The sequence below is a fragment of the Phoxinus phoxinus genome (genome assembly GCF_949152265.1).
Source record: "Phoxinus phoxinus genome assembly, chromosome: 12".
Classification (NCBI taxonomy): Eukaryota; Metazoa; Chordata; class Actinopteri; order Cypriniformes; family Leuciscidae; genus Phoxinus; species Phoxinus phoxinus.
Window position 1 is genome coordinate 19,417,440 of NC_136887.1, and position 17,029 is coordinate 19,434,468.

Below are 17,029 nucleotides of genomic sequence, written 5' to 3' on the forward strand. Positions count from 1 at the left end.
CGCATAAAAATAGCATAATATTTTTGCTGATATTTAGGAAATATGCTGAGTTCACATACTCGTTTCTCTGACAAACACTTCTACGGCAAGTTTATTTTACTTTGAAATGTGTGTTCCGTGTTGGAATGTCTGTTTTTGTTTTGGTCTGTGATCTCGCCCACTGCCAGTTCACCCAATTGTATTTTGACACCCCGGGATGCCAGTTGGCAGGAAGCACAGCGTATTGCAGCCAGCAAACAAACTGGGTCAGAGATTGTAGATTCTAACCAACCTAAAAAGCCTCGGTATCCATCTAAAAATCTCCATGAACGAGAGCATATTAAAACATGGATAAATCAACTTACAATGTATAAGTCTCCTCGGCTTTCATTGCCAATTCTGCTCATTCCTGTTGTGTGTCCTCAAACTGGCAACCCGCGTGAGCGTCGAGTCTGAGGAGGAAGGGGCGGGGGAAACAACGATCTCCAATATTTTTTTATTTGGACTGCAGTAACTATTTCAACCACTAGCAGTCATTCTTACGGACTGCACCTTTAATTATAACAACATTGGGCTATTTTGTGATAATGGGGAGTTTGTGCTTGCATTGTTCCACACTAGTAAGCGGTAAAATGTGGAAGCAAACTACCTTTGGTGATGGAGAAAGTTGGGGTTAGTAAGATATTAAGAAAAAAAAAGAAAAGAAATTACCGTAATAGAGTACTCCAGCATATTAAACTGATTAAAAGAAATGGTAAAGGTTTTAAAATGTTACAAAATATTTTATTTAAAATAAATTATGTTTTTCCTATGATGACCTTTTATCAAAGAATCATGGGGTGGGGGGGCTAGATTATCACAGTTTCCATAACAATTTTAAGCATTAAGCAGCACAGCTGTTTTCAACATAATATTTAGACATAATAAGAAAAGTTTATTTAGCAGTGATTTCTGAAGGATCATGTGACACGGAAGACTGGAGTAATGGCTGGTGAAAATTCAGTTTTTCCATGACAAGAATAAAAATGTATCAAATAAATGCAGCCTTGGTGAGAATAAGAGCCTTCTTTTAAAGACATTTAAAAATCCTACCGACCCCAAACTTTTGAACAGTAGATATTAGTCTGTTGTACTGAAAATATCATATTAATATTCAACACAACAGCACTCTTGCTTTTGTGAAATGGCTTAAATTATGTAATACTTTATTTCTGGAACTCAGGAACTTAAAGCATTTTTGCATTTGAGTGTCAAAATATGTTTCCCCTCACTTTGTGGGTGGCAACATCCAAACGACAAGTTCAAAAGTCTGCTGCTTAAAGCTACTGGCAGCATTTAACCTAGTGAAACATGGAACTGTACAAAACATCCCTTTATACGAGACATTCAGCTATTTAATTTACTTGGGTCCAGCAGATCAGTGAATTTGGATGCTGCAGCAGTCGGGGTGCCGCTATGCCAAGAAGATTAGAGCAGGTGTCAGAGCGGGGCACAATAAACAGCTTCTGCTGCTTTGTGATTAATGAAGCCTCTCTAAATTATGCTCTGGATGCCTATTGATCTGGCACTGCATCTGACCTGGAGATGAATTCATCTGCAAGAAAATATGAAAGACTCGCAAGCCCTGCTCAGCCAGTCCAGAGCCTGTGGCATTCATCCTCCGGCTAATTAGCCTGTGCCCTTGAGCATTCAGCACCATTGCCCTAAATTACAGTGCAAGGGTAGACTGATATTTATCAAGCCCTAAATAAGACATTTATGGTTAAAAAAAATCATGATGGTGTAAATGTTTAGAGCATATAGCTGACATTGTTCATTTTGAGTTCTTGCTTCTTTTATTAGAGAGATATTGACGAAAAATAAGAGAAAGAGAGAGAGACGGTGGTGGTGTGTGTGTGTGTGTGTGTGGGGGGGGGGGGGGGGGGGGGGGGGTTCAATCTGTGCGCATTTCAGGCCAGATTCAAACTTGCATCGCTAACGTGATCATCACCACAACTCCATTGTGCCAAAAGCTTGCGCAGTCACTACACCATGGCACTTTTCCAATAGCCATGCCAATATAATGTTATCAAATCTGTGATAGTGCTTAAAGTACTTTTTTTTTGTGAATTAACGACCAAATTTAAAATGAACTTGTTTTAAGTCAAGACTATCAGTTTATGTGACTGAATCAACCTGACATAAATTGGCAACACCAGCCAAAAGCATTTTTTTATGGGTAAGTTTAAGTAGAAATAACCTTTAATGCAAGAACTTCCCACATCTATTTTTACTGTGAATTTGCCAACCACACAAAGTGTGAATGTCTTCACATAGTTTCCTTTGAAAACAAAAATGATCTTAATGACAATACTGCTCATGCTGATGAAGAGTGCAGAAAATCAAAACTTTCACACATGAAATCCCGGGTAACTAAGGAACGAATGAGGGGTGGTGATAATCCGGAAATTAATGGAATTCTGAAAGTTGTAATGATGTAGAGGCAGACACTGTAATGTGTTTCATAATAGGTCACAACAAATAAGATGAAAGCCGGCATGCTGAGCGAACGAGTCACATACAATGCTATGACATATTCTCCCTAAAACAAAAAGAAAAATTAACCCCTGTCGGTTTTCAACAAAGTCTGCTGTACATCTACTATAAACACAAAATAATAACAAAATACATTAGGGATATGCTAATATTTCCATAACATACTGCCAAGATAGCTGCCTGTCCATTTTTCTCTACTTAAAGAGGGGAATGGATTTCTTTCTCTTTTCCTCATGCACATAAACAATAAATATACAATGTTAATAAACAAACTTATCCATTAAAATATAAAGCTAATCACTCGTATAACTTCTGATCAACATTACATTCATATCAGTAAGCCTATGGAATAATTAAATAATTAACTTCACAAAAGACTCAAAGATCTATGAGACAACGTATACAAAACGTTTTATTAGGACAAAGTAAGATAGATTCGATTTTGTTAAATATCTTTTGAAGTTGCTTGATATCAAGTTTGTGGGTTTTTTAGGCTATTTATCTGTGGGTTTCCTTCAGTCGGAACAAAGGACCACAGCCTATTCATGTCGTTGTAAACTGAACTGAAACCCATTGGCAGACATGCACATTTAACGCGCGGAGGTTTCTTTGGCAACCCTGTAGCCCCTTTGTCTCCATGGCAATGGCTGGCCAGTTTACATCCAGCTAAAGCGCGGCTGTTCCAGAGACATGCAGAAGCGCCGTTTTACGCAATAGGTCATTTGCGCAGTAGCTACCCAAACAAACGATTAAGCGTCATCACACAGCGCAGAACGTTGCAAATGTGATAAATAGCTTATTTGAATAGTTACTGAGACCTACCGTATGTGCAAAGAAGAAAACATAAAAGGGACTTTTAACAGAACAAGCATGGTTTTTAATGCAGGCTTCGTTAAAGCGACAGCCCAATAATTCATCTCTGTAGAACAGACTGAATAAGATGCAGATATTCAGTCTGTATCAGGTGGCATTTTTTTCCTAATCGGCGGACCAGCAAATCATTCATTACTTGTGTAGTGATATTGTGGATATATTCTCATAAACGTTTGTCCTAGACCAACGTTTGACATGTATTTTGGCCAATTTCCATAACTGCTTTTATGTTTTCACAATTGAGCAACAATGCAACGAGTGGGAGATGAATGAGCTCACGGTCGCTTTAAACCTGTGATGCACGGTGAGGAATCGAGACGTTTTAAGACTCTTCTTACCCTTTGAAGCATCCTTTTCTTCTTTAGACTTAGCCACTTTTCCGCTCATAGATCCCAGTTTGGATGTATAGATCCCGATTTAGATTAAAATCCGAAATCCTTCAGTCGTGTATACCCACTGTCGCTTTAGAAAATCCTTGGCCAATCCAAAACAAAGGTACCAGGTGAGGAGATAAGAGCTCTGTAAGAAACGCATTTTAAATAAACAAAAGTATTTTTTTTAAAAACATCAGAGAGAAAGTGATGGTTCTCGTACCTTCTTTCGACATTTATCAACAGCCGTCAATGCAGTTAAACATACAGACAACAGAAGTCGAGTTTACAAAGCGCGTGGATAGTAACAAGTCCGCCAATGTCACAATCAAACGCAGACCTTCACGTAGTGCTCTTTGTTATCAACAAGGTTATCTCACCTTATCTCTTCCACGTTGTCTCCTACATTAATGCACATTGATATAGAAAAACGGCTCCCGCATGAAGCTCGAGGTGGTGAAAATAAGACTAACCCTGGCGAATGAAGCAAACGAGAGAACAAAAAGCGCGAGGGAAGGAGAGGGGCTTCCACCGAGTGTCAGTCGACGTCAGCTGTGACACGTTGGTCGCGAGCGCTGATATAACCTGAGGAACCACCTTTTGATACTGTAACAGAGATGTTCACACATGTACCAGCCTGTTGCCAGCGTTTGCAGAAACTGGGTTTGATGTAAAACACGGAATAATGTAGTGTGAGCAACAGGAGAGTTTTGAGTCTAAACCTAAATAGCACACATGTAAAGGAAATAAAACCACTGATATTCATAATAATGGACGGCTTACGGTAGAACAATTGTTTGTTTGATATTTTCCAGAAAGGTAGGCTACTCACAGGCTATTTATTGTGTAACGATGCTAAAAATTCCAACATCGAATTCCAAATCATTTTAGGTCAAATATTGGCCTATATATATATATATATATATATATATATATATATATATATATATACACACACACACACATTATTAATAGGTTGTTGTTTTATTGTTAAAGTAGCTTAGTAGCCTACAGTAGCAACATGAGCTGCTAGAGAAGTCAGATTGCATAAATATTCACAAAGGGAAAGCTCAGGCATTTAGGATACTTTATAAAGTACGAGTGACTTTCTGCTCAATATCTCGAGAAACACATGGTTTAGGATTAAAACTGAACATCACTTGTTAGCATATATATGCACCAATGTGAACGGACACGTCCATGTTTATGGCTATAAAAATTATTTAATGAATTATTAATCTGCGCATCAAGTTGCCAATCAAACTAAATAATGTCGAGGCGAGAATGATTTTGCACGGTCTTAAAAGCATAGTCCTGACACAGTATCTCATCAAATATAATTTCTTACCTGTTTAATCGATGAAGAGATGTACAAGACCGATGAGGTAACTCTAGGTAATTCAACCACGAAGTAAAGTTCACGAACTGTAGCCTAACCGAACTTTGTCTACTTTAGACACCTATTGAATCACAGATGTTTCGCTTTAAAATGCTGGATTTCTTTGTCCCTGCTAATTTGGAGTTGACAGAAAAACGACACCAGACTCTGTATATCACCTGACGGATTGTAGCCCACTCCTTCGCTGCACTGAGTGGAAGGAAACAGAAGGCGATGGTTTAAGGATCCATACTTGCTATTTTTAGCGACAGTTGGACGCCTTTCAACGTTTCATTGACCAGACTTTCTTTAAACGCTGTCCAGAGCTTTAAACTGACAGTGCTGGTTTATCATTTGTTAAATCATTATTAATTAAGCAAATTATACAACAAACAAGGGTTATGTATGTAAGACTATTGCTTAAATATTCTGAACAATTGGTAGCCGATAAGTCCCTCCTCCAGTATGTAGCCTAACTGTCTGACCTCACTGTATCTCACAATGTAGAACTTTTAGGTATTTAATACTAAATATAAACAACTCCTCTCAGATGGGCAAATTAATTCTACAAAAGGGAAAATTTAAAGTTTTTACTTGAGGGGGTGAAATAGACACATCGTTTTTAGCAGCTGCATTTCCACCATATTAAAGTTTACCTCCACAAATAATGATGCCATTTTTAGGTTGCAATCTACAAAGTCACCTTGGAGAATTCAAGAAGATAGCAGGCATAAAAAGAGGCCATCCAAGATGGGTTAAAGGGGTTTATCTGAGCACAGTGTGTATCTTCTGGGTTTGCAGTTTGTCAGGCTAGAGCTCACATCATAGCATGAGAGAGCTGAAGGCTATTCTAACCTCACTTTGCCCTTCACTGTTACTGGGCTAACATACACCGATTCAGTCAAATCTTCAATATTTGAGTTGACAGCTTGTTCAATGCATGTTAAAATGGTGATTCATGGTGGACAACCATGTTGACAGTTGGGTATTATTGGAGCTAAATGCTTGAATTATTGCAGTGAGTTATTTACAAAAGTGTTGGAAGTCTCTTGTTCTCACATTGTAATTATTTCTTTTCAAGTCTGTCATTACTGCTTATACCACCAGCATTAATGCGGAACACTGCTTATTCAAATAATATGGAACAATAAATGCTTAGTTTTTATGTACTGAAGAACTACATTTACTGAACAGAATCACTTCACTTTGAATCTTTTATGATTAAATATATTGTTTGAATTTGGATGTTGAATTGTGGTGTACAGTTATATTGGCATTTCTTTATCGTAACGAGATCTACTACACAATATTGTGTATTTGTACTGTACAACAGTGATGTGCGTACACTGATTGCATGTATGTACACTGTAGTAAGACAGGACTTCAATGTGGATTAATGGCCTCCTCCTTCTTCATTTATATTCATGAGAACTGCAATACATAAGAAATGTCTCTGCCGAGTCTGGTTGCATTAAACAGAGGTACAGATTTCCAAACGGGGAATCAATATTTGCCAATCAGAAGCAAAAGGTCATGGAGGTCAGTGTGCTCCTGATCAATGAAGAATGGGGTCACCAGCTGGAAGACTTGATGAAAACGTCCGTCTGAAAAATTATCTCACTTTTCTGTCAGTTAAGAGAAATTTAGAAGCCCAATAGTATCACTAAACATGTGTCAAAACATTGCATTTTTGATTCAATTGCACACGTTCCACTTCATAAGTGGCATTTTTATTTTCCACTAATATTGTATAAATTACAACATCATGCATTAAATCAACAGACCACTTATTTAACCTTGGTGTGTTGTTGCATTTAATGTCCTAAATGATTTGTTAGGGCCATATTGATTACCAGTTAATATGGTCTTTCAATTACCATCCCACTGATGTCTAGAGAGCAGGGTATATGCAATAATGCTGTAATATACTCAATACAATTTAATAATGGTAAATTAGATATTGCGCATAAAATTGCAGACTTGCCACAAGAATATTTACTCTGAACAGAATGTGTTCAAATTAAAAAATGAAATCCAGAAATGGAAAACAATCTGTGTTGTATAGTTTTAGGAAAGATACCAGCCCTAAGTCTGAATGTGTTTTCAGTTCTTCTACCAATTTCCCTAAACAGTAATAGCAGCTCAATCCTAACTGTCAATCAAACATCCCCCGGTATGATTGTGTCAAAAATGATACATTAATACTTTACATGATTTTAGCTCCGATTCTACTCTTCCACGCTGTCCATTGTGCCACTCAGTCGTCACTCAATCAACCTTGTTAAAATAACAGTAGTTAAGATTAAGGACTAAGTCAGGGGTGTTGTTTTCCAGAGGTGTCCTTGAAATGCTTTTACTGATGAATGGTTGGAACGATGGTATTATGTGGGCAGCAATTATCCAAATGTTTATGAAGAAAAGCTCAGCTGTGAACGCTCAGTTATGGGCTGACATTAATGGCAGCTTTACTTACACAGCCAGGACAGGAGGAGGAGGAGGCGGCGCACACTTCAAAGTGACTTTGGAGAACACAAGAGTAACTTTTGTAGAAGTTTTTAGCTTTATCAAAGAAGTCATACACACTTTTCTTTTCTTTACTTTTCTGAGTATTTATAAGTTTACTGCTTTAAATAAAGTCTATGAACATCTGAGCTCAAATCAACAAGCTACTCAATGTGGTCGATCAAATAGATTTTTTTTTTTTAACAAACCAAATGTTGGATGATAAAATATGTCATTTGAAAAGTGCTTTGAGAAGTTATATGGGATTATTCCTAAAATAATTTTCTGGGACAGAGAAAAGTGTTTTAAGAGCAAGTGATTTATGGACTGCTGTTATGCTGATGTTAGAGGGCGTATTTTGTAAATAGTGCTGTGGACGAGACTGATAAGGCAGTAATTAACTTACAGTTATGATCAGTATTCTGCTACTACAGTAAGACATCATACCTAGAGCAAACACACCAGAGGGTTATATGGCTGACTTTGCAGTATAGATAATTGCCCACCACCCACAATGGTATTTATTAAATACCCAAGAGAGGATATCTCTCATTTCCACTGTCTTTGCTGCATCAGCACTTCTTCCAGCACTGTATAACGCACATATGCTAGCAATGACAGGTCCTATTGGGGTTAGGCAACTGTTACAATTGAGGTCAAATGCCTTGACCTGACACCACAATTCTGTCATCCGCTCTGTCTAAAATTGGCACAATAGACCCCATTGTAAATTAGAAGAAAATGTAAATATGTGTTGCGTGCTTTCTTCTTAATAACAAAATAAACACAACAAAAATTAGAACAGTGAGAAAACAGCAGTTAATAAAGCATCTAATCATAGTGATGTGGATGCTTGCAAGAGCTCTGCAATTCGACACTCCAGTGAAGTCAAGTCATGTTGATTTATATACATACAGACGGTTGGACTGGGAACGCCCCGTCACGTGATGTGAATTTAGCCTGTGGGGGAAAACATTGCCTTGGCGCTAATTGAAATACACGGGACAATCATGCCGAAGAGTTGCTGTGACGTATTCTGTACCGCCAATAAACAAACAAATTATGAATTGAAGTTCTACATCCTTCCTAATAAACACACAGAACCGGAAAGGAGGCCAATCGCTACATAATGACGCGAGCCGTGAACCTATAGAGTAGTTCAAGGTCTACACTCAATACAGACTGCAGTCTGTGAGTTAGGGATAACTGTCAGCACAGTCCCTCGGCATCTTCGTACTACTGATCACCGTTTTACAAAAGGATTAATAGTTTGGAGTGAAGCATACGTACAAGTGACAAGGTTTTATGGAGTTGTTGTCACAGTGTCTGGTTTGGGTATTCCTGGTGTCCACTAGAGGTCCTCTTCCCCACGGTGTCATCCACATTATACTACATTTCCCATAATCCTTTGTCTGTTACCCATCAATGTTAATTTCACACAGCTGTTCCCTGTCTTCATTGTTCCCAGCTGTTCCTTGTTAGTGTCTGTGTATAAGTACCCTGTCTGTCTCAGTTCATGTCACGGAGTCCTTGCTATACGTCACCACACTTGTTGTTTGTCGGTTTCCTGTTTGTTGCTTTGTACCTTCGGATTGCCTTATTGTATTTTGACCTTTGCCTGGACTGATGTGAGTACGGATTATCCTAATAAATTACTGCTATTGGATCTACCTTTTCCTGTGTGTGTTCCGTGACAGAAGGACTCCGTCACACTTAGATCCAGCGGTATGGATTTCCGTGGCTCTTCCGCAACTTACGAGAGTTCGCAAGCTAGAGAGGCACCTCGTATGAACATCTTTCAATGCTTTGCGTTGTGGGCCCGTCTGACTGAGGAGAACATGGCAGTTGGATCTCCCGAACCCCCTTCCATTGGACACGGACAATCCTTTAAGGGAACCCGTCTGGCTAGGTTTTCTGAGACCCGTGGAGGTCGCAGGAGAGGAGGGGCTAGAGATGAATCCCGGCACCACTCTCCTCCCCGGTCTCGCTTCGTCCCTGGGCCAGGGATGCCCAAGCCAGAGCTCCTTTCACCGTTGTTTTTTTCCAGCCCGGAGCCTGCACCTTGCCGTCAAAGACGGCGGAGGGGGAGGAAGCAACCCGCTGTCGTCCCGGAGGCCGCCCCCTCCGAGCAGCCCGCTGTCGTCCCGGAGGCCGCCCCCTCCGAGCAGCCCGCTGTCGTCCCGGAGGCCGTCCCCTACGAGCAGCCCGCTGTCGTCCCGGAGGCCGTCCCCTACGAGCAGCCCGCTGTCATCCCGGAGGCCGTGCCCGTCGAGCCCGCTTTCATCCCAGAACTGCCCATCACCAGTACTGCCATGGTCAAGAAGGTGGTCTTCCTTTTTTATACATTGGCGGTTCTGCATACATGGAGGAAGCACACGTCTGCCGACCCAGTGTCTGCTCACGTCACGTCTGCCGACCCTGACCCGGTGGTGTCTGTTGCAGTTCCTGAGCCGGTGGTGTCTGTTGCAGTTCCAGTTCCTGAGCCGGTGGTGTCTGTTGCAGTTCCAGTTCCTGAGCCGGTGGTGTCTGTTGCAGTTCCAGTTCCTGAGCCGGTGGTGTCTGTTGCAGTTCCAGTTCCTGAGCCGGTGGTGTCTGTTGCAGTTCCAGTTCCTGAGCCGGTGGTGTCTGTTGCAGTTCCAGTTCCTGAGCCGGTGGTGTCTGTTGCTGTTCCAGTTCCTGAGCCGGTGGTGTCTGTGACTGTTCCTGAGCCGGTGGTGTCTGTGACAGTTCCTGAGCCGGTGGTGTCTGTGACTGTTCCTGAGCCGGTGGTGTCTGTGACTGTTCCTGAGCCGGTGGTGTCTGTTCCTGTTCCGCCTTGGTCTTCACCGCCGTGGCCGCCCGAGTGGTCGTCTCCGCCCTTGTCGTCTCCGCCGTGGCCGCCCGAGGGGTCTTCACCGCCGTGGCCGCCCGAGGGGTCGTCTCCGCCCTGGCCGCCCGATGGACTGTCGTCTCCGCCCTGGCCGCCCGATGGACTGTCGTCTCCGCCCTGGCCGCCCGATGGACTGTCGTCTCCGCCCTGGCCGCCCGATGGACTGTCGTCTCCGCCCTGGCCGCCCGATGGACTGTCGTCTCCGCCCTGGCTGCCCGATGGACTGTCGTCTCCGCCCTGGCCGCCCGATGGACTGTCGTCTCCGCCCTGGCCGCCCGATGGACTGTCGTCTCCGCCCTGGCCGCCCGATGGACTGTCGTCTCCGCCCTGGCCGCCCGATGGACTGTCGTCTCCGCCCTGGCCGCCCGATGGACTGTCGTCTCCGCCCTGGCCGCCCGATGGACTTTCGTCTCCGCCCTGGCCGCCCGATGGACTGTCTGCTTCGCCCCGGCCGCCGGTTAAGTCGTCATCCCCTGTTCCTGTTCCCCTTCATGGTCCTGATCCTCCACCATTCCACCTCCTGCCTGGACTCTCTGTTTTGTTTGTTTTTTTGTGAGTCTTGGAGCGTCTGGTAGCCGCTCCGTAGAGGGGGGATTATGTCACAGTGTCTGGTTTGGGTATTCCTGGTGTCCACTAGAGGTCCTCTTCCCCACGGTGTCATCCACATTATACTACATTTCCCATAATCCTTTGTCTGTTACCCATCAATGTTAATTTCACACAGCTGTTCCCTGTCTTCATTGTTCCCAGCTGTTCCTTGTTAGTGTCTGTGTATAAGTACCCTGTCTGTCTCAGTTCATGTCACGGAGTCCTTGCTATACGTCACCACACTTGTTGTTTGTCGGTTTCCTGTTTGTTGCTTTGTACCTTCGGATTGCCTTATTGTATTTTGACCTTTGCCTGGACTGATGCGAGTACGGATTATCCTAATAAATTACTGCTATTGGATCTACCTTTTCCTGTGTGTGTTCCGTGACAGTTGTAGTATGCAACATATACGAAAGTTGATTGAGTTATAGGCTAATGTTACCGCTACAGCTACCGGTACAAGTCTTACCAGGAGATTCAACCAGATAACAAAATATGTCTGGAAACGACACCTCCGGCCATTTGGTTGGGTCATTGACCCAGTTTTTAATTAAATAAGGGCAATCATAACCTATTGCAGGTCATTTTGCAATGTACCGTTGCCGGTCGGTAGGCGTCAATGACTCGCAATACGAGATTTTTGTCATTCAAATACACACGATGTTCGCTGTGTCAATATATACTGTCTATGGGTTGAATTGGTTTTCAACAAAGATGACTGCAGCTGGAGAATTGAGATGTTTAGATTCTGCTATCGCGTCTGTTATAAAATAAATCGACAGCGCATTAATTTTAAAAGACGAACAGAGAACCCCAATCAAGGCATTTGTCGATCGGAAAGATGTGCTTGCCGTCCTTCCTACGGGATTCGGCAAAAGTTTAATTTATCAGCTGGCTCCGATGGTCGCTAAGAAGATGGGACGCAATGAAAACCAATGGAAGGGATGGGCTCACGATCTCTTTTCTCTGAAGCCTCAGATGAACACGCTTCCTCAGCCTGGTCTCTTTCGTCATCTTGCAACCGTTGTTAAGTTGAGACAGGGCCAGAAGATTTATTTGCTTTATTGTCGAGATCTAATGCTAAACGGAGAACTTGTTCGTATATACATACACCTTTTGTATTTCTCTCAAAAATGCTAGTCGTGCTTGTAAGTACTCCGCGAATTCTTCATTTTTTATTTTTACAACAACGGCAAAGATCGTTTACACAATAATTTACTACTTCTTCCAGCGTTCGTGCATTTTAGCTCTGTTGACAACTATGTGTCACTCAACATCACTCACTGCGTTGCTCTGATTGGTTGTAGGTCTATCCAATTGAGTGCAGAGTTATTTTTTTCCTGGTTCGGTTAAGACACGCCTCATAATCAAAGCCCAATGGACCAGTATCAGACTCACATTCTGCCTAGAATATGAGTATGACGAATTCAGGATAATTTCAAACCACATTTGAATGTATTTCATGTGATTCACACTTCGGATTTCAATCAGATATGCACAAAAATCAGATTTGGACTGAGTCTGGATAGCTTTAAGAGATAAGGAAAGGCCAGGGCAGAAACACTTTTTCTTTCTTTCTGTCAATTAGTTAACCTGAGCTTGACACATGAAATATCCCCTGACATGAACAGGCATGATTCCCTACCTTTCTCTATCTCCCTCTTGTCTCTTTCTCGGTACTCCTCCATCTCCGCTGCAGAGTTCTGTTTAACATTCCATGGGTAAACATTAGGCTTTATTGTAGGCCTGTCCTGGAGGGTTTGGAGCTGAGGAGCTCTGGCCTGACTGATCCCCAGAAAACTTGTCCAAACAGCAGAGCTGCAGAGGGCTGGAAAAACACACTCGGGAAGAAACTAGAGGAATAAAAAGATTCTGTGATATTTTGTTAGGCACAATGTGAACTTTTCTTCGTGATAATGAATGAACAAAGTATGCGCGATTGTCTTGTTTTGGCATTTGATGAATCCCGGTGGTCTGAGAACATTCTAAAATTTAACAGCTTAGCAGAATATCATATTGTGGGGAGGAGTCTTTGTGGGACATTATCTGCCATGCAGTCCAAAAATTAGTCCTGCATTTAAAAATGTTTGGATACTTGTGAATTGGGTCATCGTAGAATTACATGGGAGCCATGACACTGTTTAGGCATTTGTGCTTCCATTTTAATCACTAGGTACTGATTGTGGAGGTGGGATAATCATAGTGTAATGCCAATGATACGGGACTGTGCCAATGAACTGTGAGAATTAATTAGAAGGAATTAATAGAGTCCCAAAAAAAGTTTTAGTGATACGTTTAAAAAGTACATCCAATATCCCTTCCAATATCATGAAGCACGGCTAGTCTGTAGATTGAGAGAGAGAGAGAGAAAGAGGGACAAAGTTAAAAGAAATGTGTTTACGGTTTTGAGCACACATAAAGTGGCTATTTCTTTTCATCCTCCTACTAAATATCAAGCAGATTGTTTAAATGTCAGCTGCTTAGATGGGGCCGGGCTGGAGTGGTGCACTGGGGCCGTGGGTGTGAAGCATTACCCTTTCAGACTCACAGAAAGACTGTGCTAATTAACAGAGGTGCACTCGAACAAATACCAGATTAATGTCAATGGCCACGTCCAGGAGACTATATAAGGCATGGGCCGATTCTTCAAGCCTGCCGTTGTTCCATTTATAACAGCACCCACAGAAAGGGAGTCGGGAGTGTTCCGTGATTTAATGGTGGAAAGGGAGACAGATGTTAGAGCCGGCAGCAGTAAATGCCCCCATACTCACCTTTAGAAAATAAATGGGATGCTTTCATGTCATGACACATGTCAAGCATGACCGATTAGACAATCGTTCATTAGTCACGATCCAAACTGATTGAACACACTGAAACATCATTGACAGATACCAATTTCCCCCCACATTTTGTTATTTGAGGAACCAGTGCTACTGTACATAAATATATTAGGTTGCACCTAATTCTCAGGTCAAAGAATACAACTGAGATGTTGGCTAGGCCACTTTTTAGGCCATTGATATAAAAAATATACAATTTTAATTTATTCATTTTAAATTTGATGTAAACATTTTTTTTTTCAAATTACATCATTTAAAACATTATTTTTAAATGATGTAATTTGCTATTTGAAATATTATATTATAATAAAAAAAATTGAAATTTAAAAATAAGTTTAACTACTAAAATCACAGAAAAGTTTATAAAAAATGGAAATAAAATAAAAGACGATTCAAAACATTAATGAATACAATATAAACAACACGAAAATAACACTGATAACAACAGAGTTAAATAATTTATTCTTCTTTATTTCATTTATTATTATTTTATTTTACAGCACCTAATTTTTTTATAATCTTGAGATTACTTCGATAAAGTGGTTAGAGGGTTAGTTCAGAAGCAGAAATCAAGACTTGTAGCCCAGTGCATGACCCAAAGGAGGGCAAGAGGGCAAAGAGTTCTGCAAGTGATTCTTCAATAAAATGATATATAATTTGCATAAATAATAGCTTTGGTTCATAATGCCACTATGATTGAAAACACACCCACACACGCTCCCCTGTAGCAGGGTAAACACACGGTGTGGAGTGACTGATGTCCGTATTGCGCTCTCACAGAGGGAGGAAAAAAGTAAGGACTTAGTTGGTGAGTCAATGCTAATCCAGAGATTGTGGTGCGCGAGTTATGTGAAGGTTATTCTCAGACAGTCTGCTATTCTTAGGCTGTCTGCATTCGTCTGAGATGGTGCAAAGTTTATTTTTCTCTCTTTCTTCCAAAAACGTACAAAGCAAAGTGAAGTAATTACAACCTTTCTCGGTCTTCACTGTGCCGTTTCCTGTTGGTGTGATGTTTCTCTGTTCTCACTGTTCACTGTGATGTTCACTGCTATATATGGTCTGGCTTGCTGCCTCACCGTTTCTGGAGAATAATCAATCTCACTAAAGGAAGAAATTCATGTGCAACTCAACCTCAGTTTGCGGTTTTATTAAAAGTACTGTATCATCTAAAACAACTTCAATATACAATATACTTAATCTACACGTAACATGTACTAAATGTGCATGATACTAAATTGACACATTCAATATAATGCTATAAATAAGTACCTTTGTGCCAGGCTTATTAAAGGAATAATTCTTTAAAAAAATGTATTGTCATAATTTACTCACCCACATGTTGTTTCAAATCTGTGCGTTCTTTCTTCCATGGAACACAAAAGATGTTGGGAAAAATATTCCTTACAAACGAAAGGGCATGTCAAGCTCTACAAATGGCAGGGAAAAAACTACTTAAAGTAGCATAAAAATGATCTGTACATTTATTAATTTACCAGATGCTTTTATCCAAAGCAACTTTAAATGAGGAACATTAAATGTACTTGCCAGCAATAGTCATAGTATATCAGAAAGCGAGATATACAAAGTTATGTCATGAAACTCTAGATGGAGCAGATAATAGGTCCTCAACTCAACCTGCTTGCATCATTCTCTATAGGGCAAAGCTGAATGGTTCCTGCTGTATCAATAGCCGATGAGCTCGTGTGGTCAACCTTCAAATACTAGCATTTGCTGTAGCAGTGCAGCTCACTTTCAGAAACCCTCCAACTTCCCCAGCTCCACCTGCATAGATACAGATATACCGTACACCAGCAGCATGTCTTTGCTCACTGCAGCGTGTCATGTGCGTAATAGCAGCAGCGTAGGAGATCTCTTCCGCCAAGACCAAATATATCAATATTGTCATACCCATTACAATGCCAAACACTCAAGAGTTGTCATGACAGAAATTCACTCATGTCATATTCCAAGTCTTCTTAAGTCAAACAATAGCTTTATGTCTAACATCTCCTTTTGAGTTCAACAATAGAAACTACATTGGTTTGAAACGACACGAGGGTGAGAACATAATGAAGAAACTATTCATTTAATAATGCAGTGTGGATCATGGGAACACTTGAAGCATCTGACAACTTTTCAGTCTTGCACCTGTTATAATTTCCTGATACTTAACATTGCGAAATTCGCAGCCCTTTATCTCTCTCTCTTCATCCCTTCTAACTGCACTTTATGATACACCCAGTCAGGTGCTTTTCGAGGCCAAAAATAAGTTTGTACAAATGGCTTGGGGACTTTAATGAGCTACGCTGCCTTGTGCAGAGTTCACAAGTCTTGGGACCTCTGCGATCTGCTTACCTCCCCAGAGAGAAGATGCTCTCCATAATCGATTGCACTGAACAGGCGTCACATCTTTATTATTTTCTGCAGTAGCCTCTAATCTAATTGGAGACGGCACCAATTCCCAGCAGACAGACGCACATCACTGCTGGAATCAATGGTGCTGTGTTATAAACCAGCTGCAGTTCCCACATGCTCCACATAACCACACCAACCTGTCCTGCTTTAATCTTACAACATTACACAGTCTTCGCACCTGCTTGGTATCAAGGATAAGATTTACTCTGTGTTCATCTGTAAAGCTAAGCGTATCCCATCATGCATCACGTTCAGAAACTCATCTCCCCTGAAAACGTGAGATTTGGGGTAAAAGAATGTGGGCAAAAAGTACCCGGATGACTTAATACACCCGGGAATACTCTGAAGTGTACATACGATGGACACTTTACTATCCCATGAAGCCACGGGAGAGGATTTGTGAATGACAGTGAAGCAACGCAACTGACACTGGTAATGACAACATGACGGATGTAGTACGTCCAAATTACAATCATACTATCATCCATGCTTTTTAGAACATAGCCTACGGTTTTAGCAGTTGCGATGCGAAGTAACGTTAAAACTTATTTCAAAATAAGTACCCAGCAGTATGCTATTTTGGACTCAGCCAGCATGTGTGTCCCATTGTGTAATGAAAAGTTCTTCACACCTTGACGTTTGCAACCTTAGCTGAAAAAAGTGTAACGCTAGCTAACGC

General features: G+C 41.3%; 1 protein-coding gene across 12 annotated transcripts in view; it reads right to left on the reverse strand.

The window, feature by feature from the left end:
- fgf13a (fibroblast growth factor 13a) overlaps nt 1-5,632 on the reverse strand; it is a 122,068-nt gene extending 116,436 nt beyond the window's left edge. For 2 of the 12 annotated variants that reach the window (XM_079630378.1, XM_079630389.1), the window contains exons 1-2: nt 5,107-5,350; nt 3,726-3,906 (exon numbers count right to left, since the gene is read on the reverse strand). In XM_079630378.1, the coding sequence (XP_079486504.1) occupies nt 3,726-3,774 (49 nt within the window). In that variant the 5' untranslated portion in view covers nt 3,775-3,906; nt 5,107-5,350. Of the gene's footprint in view, nt 1-3,725; nt 3,907-3,981; nt 4,457-5,106 lie in introns of those variants that run through there. The other 10 variants (XM_079630379.1, XM_079630388.1, XM_079630385.1 and 7 more) reach the window with 9 other exon arrangements.
- Between the last annotated feature and the right edge of the window lie 11,397 nt (nt 5,633-17,029).